Source organism: Electrona antarctica (assembly GCF_951216825.1).
Source record: "Electrona antarctica genome assembly, chromosome: 4".
Lineage (NCBI taxonomy): Eukaryota > Metazoa > Chordata > Actinopteri > Myctophiformes > Myctophidae > Electrona > Electrona antarctica.
The window spans coordinates 46,091,639-46,104,219 of NC_136809.1; the positions used below are offsets into that span (position 1 = coordinate 46,091,639).

General features: G+C 41.7%; 1 protein-coding gene across 1 annotated transcript; it reads left to right on the forward strand.

Annotated features, from left to right (window-relative positions):
* Positions 1–2,387: 2,387 nt before the first annotated feature.
* rhoh (ras homolog family member H) lies at positions 2,388–2,963 on the forward strand (the record flags this gene model as incomplete). Its single annotated transcript, XM_079498449.1, has 1 exon — positions 2,388–2,963. The coding sequence occupies one exon, from the start codon at positions 2,388–2,390 to the stop codon at positions 2,961–2,963; it is 576 nt and encodes a 191-aa protein (XP_079354575.1).
* Between the last annotated feature and the right edge of the window lie 9,618 nt (positions 2,964–12,581).

The window sequence follows — 12,581 nt, forward strand, 5'->3', positions numbered from 1 at the left end:
AAATTTGAATATCAAGGCAACAAGTTAGCACACGGTAAAGGTTTATTGAAATAAATTGCCTGCCCTCCGTGCTTCAGTTAGTGGTTTGTATGGGCTTTGACCGAACTCGTCACAAGCAGCGTGCGACATCCGCCCCATTATTCAGCATTTAGATAGGCTATGTCGACAGACAATACAGGTAAGACTATTTTGTCGTTTTCTCTTCTTAAATGCTATTGTCGACCTTAACTGTTTTTTCCTATAACCTGGTGCTTAAAGAAATTCACGTCCCTAGCCTATTTATTTCTAATTTGTATAACCTAACAAACTTCCGAAAGGAAAGATTGGTTCATATGGTTCTATTAAAGAAAAAGATACTTCTCACAATTATTCCAAAGAAAAAGAGAAGCTTCTCACACTATCAGAGAAACATCATTGATTTGCTTATAGGCTATAAGAAATGTATAACTTGGCCAGCTTTTAGTTCACTGAGACACATGCTCACAATGATAATAGCCTAGCTCAGGGACACATTTCAATAATAGATTCAGAACTTGTAAATAACACAACTACTGTCTGTTACAAAGACTGCCAAGCCACCACCACCATGGCAGCCTTGGCAGGTGGTTTAGGGCAATGGTTTTCAACCCTTTTCATATCAAGGCCCATTATTTGTCATTTGAGCCACGGCCCACCATTTGATGACATTTAGCCTCTCAAACCCAAAACTAAAGGATATAGTTGTCATAGGATAAGATTGTGGTACCATAGAGATAACAGGCAAACATTGATCAAAATAACAATTATTTGACATTCTCTAATTGTGTAGACTTCTTCAATTAAGTAATGCAGATGTTTAACATATGTAACTCTTACTCTTGAGAGCGTAAAACATTTTACACTCAAGAGTTAAAGATCTATAAGGGTCCATTTGGTTTCATTTTACACTCAAGAGTTAAAGATTTATCAGGGTCCATTTGGTTACCAGCTTTCCATAATTTTAGCTGGGGACCACGTGGAACCCTGTCAAGGACCACTGGTGGTCCCCGGACCACTGGCTTAGGGTCTTAGGTTAGCTCTGGTACCATATTAAAGTGATTCTATTCTATTTATTTATTTTTTCCCTCAAATTCACCTTCTGTTCTTGTGATTACCGGTATATAGCTTGGGGAATCACATGTGATTTTCTGTCACTCAATTTATTGACATCTTATATAAACTCAACTGCCTTGTGGATGAGAAGTACAAGGGTAGGTATGGTCAGGCTACGCAGTACGCCTATTTGTAGTTTTTCTGATAGCCAGTTAAACCAGCACATATTTGGTTAAGACAAAAGCACAGGAAAGTATACGGTTCAATACAAGCTCTGCTAAGAGGATTTTAAACTCAAGAAAGCCTATGGATTGTTTCCATTTGGGTCCTTTTGTAGTAGACTCTATTCATCAAATTCATCGATGGAGTTTTTTAAATTCATCGAATATAGCTTTTATGACAGACTGAAAGAGTCCGAATCTTTGTGAACTTCCGGATCATATCTATACTTCATTATGGATTCAGCCCCGGCCCCCAGGTGACGGGTGCCATATTTTAACTTCTTTTTGGATTCATGTCTTTGTGTTCCAACTTCTTTTAGAGAACTTAGTTACTTGGCAGTAAGTTGTGCAAAGTGTCCATCTATATTATCTGATGACTACTTGAAAGAAAGTAGTGAAAGGTATTTCTCAAATTTGAAATAATCTTGTACAAACTAAGCGATGCTGCAGTCTTCATCCTCAATATGAGTTGTTTGGCAAACTGGTGAGGTGAGAGATGTAGGCCTAAGCAGTCTTGTTAAGTTTCTGATCTGTACTCTGAAAGAAATCACCGTAAATACTATTTGTAATCTTCTCATCACTGTTGTGGGTCTCTTCTGTCTCAGCAGATACTCGTCATCCAGCCTTGATGGGTCAGATCTGACTCAACAAGACCAATCGTATTTAAGATAATCGCTGCCAAGACCAAAACCAATTGTCACAACAAGAGTCCGGCCGGAAACAAGGCGAGAGGAGACGAGGAAAGGAGAGGTTATGTAAAACCTTTACGAAGCCCTGCTTGTCAATGTCAACTTCCTCAGTATATTTGAAATGAGCAATTGACTCAGAGGAGAGACTTAAACACAGTCTACATGGCTCAGTAGTACGTACCACACAAGTAGATCGACCACTACATCTCTAGTCATGTCATTACCACATGGCTAAAAATCAACAGCTACAAAAAAGACCCCACACACACTCCACATCTCATAATCACATATGCACGGACCACCTCAATGTAATGCCTCACGACTCCCTGAGCTGTATCCTATAGGAGAACTACACTGCAAGTATCACAAACCCAGCAACAACTGAGACGAGAAGCAGCCAGCGACCATGAACGGACTGGAAGCGACTCCAGTGAAATGTGTGCTAGTGGGGGACAGCGCGGTGGGCAAGACATCCCTCTTGGTGCGATTCACGTCAGAGACCTTCCCCGAAAACTACAAGCCCACGGTGTACGAGAACACAGGGGTCGAGGTTTATATGGACGGGGTTCAGATCAGCCTGGGGCTGTGGGACACGGCGGGCGACGACACGTTCCGACAGATCAGACCTCTGTCCTACCAGCAGGCCGACGTGGTGCTCATCTGCTACTCGGTGGCCAACCCCAACTCCCTGGCCAGCGTGACACGCAAGTGGATCGGCGAGGTCCGGGTGAACCTGCCGCACACGCCGGTGCTGGTCGTGGCGACGCAGACAGACCTGCGCGAGACGGGACCACACCGTGCCACGTGCACCTCGGCGGAACAAGGGAAACGCGTGGCCCGAGACGTGCGGGCCAAAGGCTACATGGAGTGCTCCTCCCTGAACAACCGTGGCGTGCAGCAGGTGTTTGAGTCTGCCGTCCGGGCGGCCGTAAACCAGGCCAGGATACGGGAAAGGAGGAATAATCATTGTAACATGTTATGACCAAGGACTTAAAAATGACTGTTGGGAAATATAGGTTCTAATGGAATATTCATCGGAGTGATTTGTACAATAACGTTAACAAGTCCACATTCTGCATGGAGGTGGTGGTATAGTGTCAATGTTTAAAGGGATCCAGACGAAAGTTAATGGAAGATTTGCCACAGGTCATATTAGGGTGGCATGATCAAAGTGATTATGAAGTGGATCATCCATGTATCTCTGCTGGGTTGGACAGAAAAAATATAGACATGCTTGTTAATAAGTTGGCGGGAACCCCTTTTGGCGTTTCGCTTAATGTTATACTTTAGCTATTGAAAAATAGCAGATCTACAAGCTCATGCCGCGCTACGAGCTTGTAGGTCTGCTATTTTTGAAAAATCGTGGAAATGTGGCGCAAATCTTATATATTCTTTCAGAAGACTTTTTTTTTTATTTCAACGTCAGGCCTAAATGCCCTATTAACTGCCCTAAAAGGGATATATAAAATGATAAAACGGACAATACAGCCAGAGACATAAACAATAGGCTAGCTAGGGTGTTACTACAGTTACCTCCACAACGTATAATATGGTCCAGCTAGTTCACACAAAGGTATTTTATATGTCCATATTGTGTCATAACATTTATGACACAATATGGACATATAAAAAATACCTTTGTCAAAATTCTATAGTGCAAATAGATATAGCTGGATATCTCGGTGACATAATGTTGGGGGAGAAGATTTTTTGTTATTTCAGTTAAATCATGCATTCATTGGCTTGCTTGTTAAAGGAGCATTCAGTGATTTGGAAGAAAAAAACGGTCCGCCCCGGTAACAAGATGTGCACATGCACGAACTACAGTGGGGGGACACGCGACAGGCCAACAGCACACACACCAAGGCCCGCCCCCACTCGATCATGATTGGCGGAAGGCCCCTCTCTATCCTGATTGGATGAAGAACAAGATCAAGATCAACTGTGTTCACATGTATAGCTTGAGTTACTAGAGTGATTATGTTTACTTGTGTATTTGAGATTATGTAATGGGTACTGTATTTTTGCTGTAAATATTATTAGAATGTATAATGTTTTGTATTTGATTGGGTGGTTGTTTTTTAAACTAAATTGTATTTTTTAGAAAAGTCTCCTGTGGACAAGTGGTGAAAATTAGCACATGTGCTAACACACTGTAAATGATGCATCTACAATTTGTACAACTGTGCAATGAGCAATGCAATTGTTATGTCCATATCAAATAAATAAACATAAACATAAGGCTGGACAAAAACGAAACCTAAGGTTTTTTGACCCGTAGGGGTTAACTGGGGACAGGGAGGAACTCCTTATATGGTCAGCACACTCTATATTAGGGAGGATTATCACAACAAAACAATAAAAAGTGTTATTTGAATTAAGTGAAATCACTGAATATACCTTTAAATAATATATATGAGTTGTTTTGATTAGTAGTAGAAACTATATGAAAAGAAAATCAATAAAATAGTAACTACTGTATCGTTTCATAATATATATTTTTGTCTGATACATAATATGAATGTCTCATAGGGAGTCAAGTGGAAAGTAGTGTGCGTGCGTGGCCTTGCTCTGGATAGGACCCATTATAAATTGATAAAATAAATAAATCATATAGATATTATAGTAAACGTGAGGCATGAACAATAATTGAGCTACTCACCACCACGCCTTTAACCCATTTAGACCTGAGGACGCATCTGTGTCATATTATAGCTTTTAACCCATTTTGGGCGGGAACCCCTTTTGGTGTTTTAACTAAGCATTATGTTATACTTTAGCTATTGAAAAATAGCAGATCTACAAGCTCATAGCGCGCCACCGAGTGGCGCGCTATGAACTTGTAGGTCTGCTATTTTTGAAAAATCGTAAAAATGCGGCACAAATCTTTGAATATATATTCTTTCAGAGCGAACTTTTTTTTTATTTCGACGTCAGGCCTGAATGGGTTAAAACAAAAGGTGTAGACTAGAGCCTCACCTTTAGGTCCTACAGCCAGCTCTAGTTTGATGCGTGCATGTAGTAATTCATTGTCCAGAGTTGTTGTATCCTTTTGGATATGTCAGTCCTTTTATTCACATTGAAGCCATTCACATAAACGTAAAACTCACTTGGTAATAACGTTGAACACTGCAGCAGTACACAGCATAATGGCACAGTCGGAAACTGTGTGGCTTCTCCCATTGCACACCTGCAAGCCATCACACCCTGCCAGGTATAAATGGTAACCATAGTAACCAACCACCCTGTCAATCAGTCCCCTTCTAACTGATTGACACATGACATCATCATTATTTAGGATGGCAAAACACTTCATTTAAATAAACAAAACAAAATAAAACAGGAAGGCAATTTGGCTCCAGCAAAAGGTGTAAAAGTTCTGCTATAACTTATTTTTCATCTCTGTTGGTTGGAAAAAACCTCATAGGCCTATGTCCAAAACTTCATTCAAATTCAAAAATAGCAAAAGTAGCAGATCTACAAGCCCAAAACGCATGCTTCGTGACGCATTTCTAAGCTTGTATGTATATCTTCTATTTTTGATACTTTTGTTTGACACTGTACAGTATGATACAAAAAAAACACAAAAATGTATGGCCAAGAGGTTTCTGCCCAACAGCAATGATATTTAATTGACTGCAGGTTCATATGTTGGCCTACCTGATTTCTCTATTGACTTTCTGAATAAAGAATGCCAAATATCTTAAAAGTCAGAAGAAAATGTGACTTCATCAGCAAATGGATCCCAGTCCAAACCATGCAAATATATATAAATATGATTTTCATAAATAATATGAAACGTCCAGACTTTCTTTATATCATTTTATTTTTGTAAAAAAACAATCAATTCCATAAATCAGAAAACAACATGTTTAAGAAGTAGTGAAAATAGCCGATCTCTTGTGAGCTAGTAGATCTGCTATATTTTCACTAGTTTGGGTCCCGGCCGGGAGAATGTTTAATTTCTCTTTTATTTTAACAGTTTGGCTCAGCACCAAGGATGGAGGATGTGCATTACATATCTTATTTTAAATTTCTCTTTTGGGTCACAGGCAAAAATGTTTGGGAACCACTATTTTAATTGTAGACAACTGGAAGCATTGGACCCATTACTGCTGGTATCCATGTGGTAGTGGAGACATGGTGGGTCTCAATTGGGCCAGCTTAATTATGAACTCATTATGACCAGAACAATACGAGTACAACTAGTTGGAGACATTTAAATAAATTATTATTAAAATAATAAGATAATAATAATATAATTATTATTTAATTATTATTTAAATAAATTATAATTAAGAGTTACTTTAGTTTTTATTGTTGGCTGCGACCGCAGGTAATATTGCAGGTAATATTGCTTACATACTGTAATTTGTTATTTTCCACCTGTTTTACATTTCTTTATTAACTGTTTAAACAAAATGTTTGTACATTATGGCCATGGAATTATGTATTTCTTCTTACACATTTCTTACAAATGTAAAGAATGTAAATCAAGTATAAATCGTCTAGGACAAAAGTAAGTAAGTTTCCTATTATTATTTGAATTATTTATACTGGGGTTTCATTCATATCTTCATACGCCTTTCTGAAAATGGCAAAATCAACAGGATTTGATTTTTTTCAATCAATGTAATGAATGTATAATCGCTTAAATTGTACAATGAAAAGAACAAAAGAAGCTGAAACAAACACCTCATTAGCAGCTGGGCAGTGGTGTTGCCTTTAGGTTGATTGGACTTTCAAATAATGACTTTTACATTTCAAAGTAACGGCAATGTTTATGTGCTTGCCTTGTACAGAAGTATTGGCATTAAAATGTACTTAAAGTACCAAAAGTAGAAATTACCCATTGCAGAATGTCCCATTTCATGTTTTTTAAGTGTGTTTTTTAAATCTTTTGAAAATAGCTGATCTTCAAGCTCACAATGTGTCACATGATGTCGACACATTGAGCTTATATGTTTTGTACTAAATGTAAAAATCTACTAAAGTTTTCAAATAAATAAAGTACAAAAAAAGTACAATATTTGGACCCGTGTAGAGTAGAAGCAAAAGTATTGGAAATTGGAAATACTCTAAAAGTATCTAAAAATGTTACTTAAGTGCAGTAGGCCTACGTAAGTAAATGTACTTAGTTACCTTTCACCCCTGCATATTGCTGAGAACACACATTGTGGTCAGCGCTCTTGTCTCTAGTGTTACACTTCTAAGAGTTGTAACCCACACTGACAGTGTGCCTGTGTGTCTCTTCCTCTCTAGCCCACTCCCTCTGAACACCCACAGCCCCCGTCTCTCTCCCTCTTTGTCGTCTTTAACACTAAGCACCAGCAGAACGCACACGCACACGCACACGCACACACACACACACACACACACACACACACACACACACACACACACACACACACACACACACACACACACACACAGGAAACACCTGTGAAGCTCAATACCACAGAAAGTTAGTGACACACTAAAGTCTCATTCACATTGCACAATACCTAAAAACACACATCTCATTGTTCGATAGAAAGGAAAGTTGACTGAATTGAATTTACTACAACTATTGGAAAATTGCATGTATTGTACAGACTAAATTCCATTAAAAAACTTATAGAAAAACACTCGTCATAATGTTACAATTTAGCAAAAGCGATTTACAGTAAGCAAGAACACCACATGATAGTGTGTGTGTGGGGGGGGGGGGGGGGGGGGGGGGGGGGGGGGCTAGGGTTGGATCAGACTTTGTAGATATGGGGGTGCCATACCTTTGGTTGCTTTGTAGGCCAGCTTCAGTGTTTTGCACTGAATGGAGGGAGCGGAGAGAGTGAGAATTTTGGCTTGTTGCAGACAAGCTGACTCCTGGGTGAGGAAGGGTCTAATCTAGGTGTTAGTAGACACCTTTCTGAACACATTTGTGAAGAAAGCTATTATTTTGCAGATTTACCACACATTTCGCCAACTTTCCCTAACTAACTGTGTGGGTACATTGTTTCCATTAAAACCCACCTCAGGTTCACACACAATGTGAGGAACCCCCAGGAGCGAATCCTCCTGAAGAACCTGGCTGACGGAAGGTGAAGTTTAATCATGGTGGTGTCTTTGGCGGGTCTTTGCGCAACCGCTGCGGCATTGAGATATAGGGCTCCATTTTCGTTACCGCTAAACCCCTTATCCCTAAACTTCTTTGACTTTTTTTATTATTATTTTGAATAGTTCAACTAGCCAATCTACATTGACACGTTGTGAGCTTGTAGACTGGCCATTTTAACTATTCAAAAATGTTTAGCAAAATAGTAAAAAAAAAAAAAAAAAAAAGAAGTTTAGGGATAAGGGGTTTAGCGGTGACGAAAATGGAGCCCATAGGCTGTATTTTGTATGTGTTTTATGAGTAATTTCTAACCTGACGAGTCTTGAGCTCCATTTACAATGCAGCTCATGAAGCGCATAAGAAGGCACAGAAGAAGGCTTGTGTTGCTCAATTTATCTTCACTTTATTGTGCAGGTGCGGGAGCGGCTATTCTGTCTGGAGCCGGGGTGTAAAGACCGTCTGTCTGGAGCCGGGGTGTAAAGACCGTCTGTCTGGAGCCGGGGTGTAAAGACCGTCTGTCTGGAGCCGGGGTGTAAAGACCGTCTGTCTGGAGCCGGGGTGTAAAGACCGGCTATTCTGTCTGGAGCCGGGGTGTAAAGACCTATTCTGTCTGGAGCCGGGGTGTAAAGACCGTCTGTCTGGAGCCGGGGTGTAAAGACCGTCTGTCTGGAGCCGGGGTGTAAAGACCGTCTATCTGGAGCCGGGGTGTAAAGACCGTCTGTCTGGAGCCGGGGTGTAAAGACCGTCTGTCTGGAGCCGGGGTGTAAAGACCGGCTATTCTGTCTGGAGCCGGGGTGTAAAGACCTATTCTGTCTGGAGCCGGGGTGTAAAGACCGTCTGTCTGGAGCCGGGGTGTAAAGACCGTCTGTCTGGAGCCGGGGTGTAAAGACCGTCTATCTGGAGCCGGGGTGTAAAGACCGTCTGTCTGGAGCCGGGGTGTAAAGACCGTCTGTCTGGAGCCGGGGTGTAAAGACCGTCTGTCTGGAGCCGGGGTGTAAAGACCGGCTATTCTGTCTGGAGCCGGGGTGTAAAGACCTATTCTGTCTGGAGCCGGGGTGTAAAGACCGTCTGTCTGGAGCCGGGGTGTAAAGACCGTCTGTCTGGAGCCGGGGTGTAAAGACCGTCTGTCTGGAGCCGGGGTGTAAAGACCTATTCTGTCTGGAGCCGGGGTGTAAAGACCGTCTGTCTGGAGCCGGGGTGTAAAGACCGTCTGTCTGGAGCCGGGGTGTAAAGACCGTCTGTCTGGAGCCGGGGTGTAAAGACCTATTCTGTCTGGAGCCGGGGTGTAAAGACCGTCTATTCTGTCTGGAGCCGGGGTGTAAAGACCTATTCTGTCTGGAGCCGGGGTGTAAAGACCGGCTATTCTGTCTGGAGCCGGGGTGTAAAGACCGTCCGGCATGAACGGCTGGACGATGACCACATGGTTTCGCACAATGGCTACCTGTTGGGCGTAAATTGAAAAAACACACATTATGGGAGTTAGTTTTAGACATTTGTTTATTTTTCTATCTTTTGAGTCAAACGCCACAAGAGCCATGTTGTGAAAAAAAAAAGGGAAAAAAGTGTAAAGCCCTAACCACAACAAAGGGTCGACTCGAGACGATTTCAGCGTTGTCCCAGCGGTGTGATATATCCTGTTGCACGTCGTCCCAAGTTGTCCCAAGTGATTCAACGCATGGAATTCAATGGCCCAAACCACACCAAAGGGTCACCATGCAACCGTTTGGACCCAAGGAGTTGCATGGCATGAATGAATGAATGACTTTATTTAAGTGTCATGCCACCTCACGGCCCATCCCTCATGGGATTATATGACACCTTTTCATACAGTTACAATTATTCAGATTTTTTTATTAATCTCAAATGTCACTTTCTCTGATCCTCTCAGTATTGGGCAGTTGTCTCTCCTGATCATATACTGTAGTAGGCCTACAGCAAAATCCGGATTAAACTCTGCAACCTGTTAAGGGTCCATTTCCATGAATATTTCCCCTCATTCTGTTGTGGGGTCAGCCATGCTCATTTTCCTGAGCGATGAGATAGGCTAAACAGAAAAATGCCTGCCACAATCAATGCTCTCACAAAAGGTCCTGCTCTGCCTTCTTCTGGGCTATTTTAAGCACTGGCAGCATTAGTACTGTATCTCCACGGCCACCACTGGCCTAAGCTTAAGCTTCATACCAATCAGCCATTCTACTTAATCCGGGTTGTACAATATCACAAATCTGACTTTGTTTTCTTTTTTCTTTGTGGGAAAACTGTGGGGTCAGGAAAAAAAAGTATGTTTTGTCCGCCCGCTTCGAATGCCATCAATGCACTGAAAGGAACAAAATCACGTTTAATCAGAGCATTCAATGGTCTCAGTAACCGTCTACTGACCTACCAAGATCTCAGTAGCTCCATTCTGTGCGTTGATCACAGATCACGGTTACGGTTTTGACAGTGCCGACGTGTGTTGTCCGACTTAACCTCAGTCTTAACCGGCCATGTAAGTCCCATAACCTCATATCAGTCTTAACCGGGCACGTAAGTCCCATAACCTCATATCAGTCTTAACCGGGCACGTAAGTCCCATAACCTCATATCAGTCTTAACCGGGCACGTAAGTCCCCTAACCTCATATCAGTCTTAACCGGGCACGTGGCGTAAGTCCCCTAACCTCATATCAGTCTTAACCGGGCACGTGGCGTAAGTCCCCTAACCTCATATCAGTCTTAACCGGGCACGTGGCGTAAGTCCCCTAACATTAACCGGCCACTTAAGTCAGTTTTGTTGCTGTCAAAACAGTAGCTTTTAGTAGGATTTGAAACCGGTTTCCTGCGCAATTAAGTACTGAAATGTTTACCATAGAGCCGGCCTCATAGAGCAGGGGGATACATTTACATGTAGGACACGCTCCAGTGCCTGACACTAAAGGTCCCCAAAGTAAACGCATAGCTGGAGAAAACAGCCTCCTGCTTTAATACCCCAACCACGTTTTAGTTGGAATGACTATACAGCTTAAAGATCTGTTCTTCCATAACATACGATCAGTTTAAAAAAAAAAAAAATTGTATCACACAATATTTCGTTTTTGTTTGTTTTTGTTTTGTTTCAGCATTGACGTGAATATTGGTTTGAAAATGTTGTATGTCGTATGATGTATCGACAATGACGACACTGCAAACGAGGGCAGCTTCAAAGTCTTTAGAGAATAAATAAAGGTTTGAATGAATGAACATTGAATCTTGACCAATTCAGGTCAGATCCTGTGTCAAGGTGAGACATGACCTTTGACACGATCTAAATGTCTCAGGGAAACTAAATACAACCACCCCAAAGTTATATTGTATTTCACAATTGTATAAGTTATATTGTATTTCACTGCATAGTGCATATTGGACAACATTACATTTAACCACTTAAGCCCTAATATCTACTTATTTCATACTGTCGTAAAATGGTGTTGCACAGCATAATTGCCAATCTACAACCTTACGGCGCGTCGCTTTACAACATTATTTTTGTCATTAAATGTGACATTCTTTCCGCCTATAAAGACACGACGGACAGAACATTTTTTTGGGGGGTGGGGTTCAAATCCCCGTAAACCCCCGAAATGCATAGATAACCATGCCGTCATATCAGTTTATCTATCCATATCTATCTTCTCCTTCTTTGACCAACAGTAACCACATTTCCATCAGCACCCTGTCGGTTAACAGCACTGATGGCAAACGGTGATCAGGTGGCTCTAAATGTCTCTTCAAATGCTGCTCACCCAATCAGAAATGATAAATGGTACAGATATTGTTGTGGTATTTTTTATATTGGCTAAAAAGACATTCCCCATAACGTTTGATTGGGTGGGCAGGACGCACATTTGGGTGGGCTAATAGTCCCAATAGTCACACCGACATAACAAATGTTCAAGATACCTTGTATCTATGTATTTTATATCAGCAATAACAGGTTTCCCTGTATTTCTTTTACAGTGTAGCGCAGGACACCAGGTTGAACGTTGTTAAATGAAGCGTGATGATCTAACAATGCACGGTGGCTTCATGACTCAATGGACCCATAGGTTTCCCGTCTGCTTGGCCTTGCTCTCTGGTTACTGACCTCTTCAAAAGCCAACAGACATGCAGGGGACAGAGTGAAATCCACTCCAGCCACAGCATGGTCCACAGTCACAATAAGGCCCTTATTACCAGTACTGACCTTACCGCAAGCATCCCTATTTACAGTGTGGAATCTGATTCTGAATCAGTGTGTATTTTGTTTCTGGCTGTGTAGCATGTTCAGTGACACGCGTGTTGTTGCTAGCCTTGTTGACCTGCATGGACCACGGTTCACAGGCTCACAGCCCGCCGTTGGATATGTGACTGACAGCCGTCTAGTGGCTGTGTAACACAGTAAGGTGCTGTGTGTGTACTGTACTGTACTGTACTGTACTGTACTGTACTGTACTGTACTGTACTGTATGTGTGTGTGTATGTGCATGCTTTTTATACTGTTAGTTCTAGT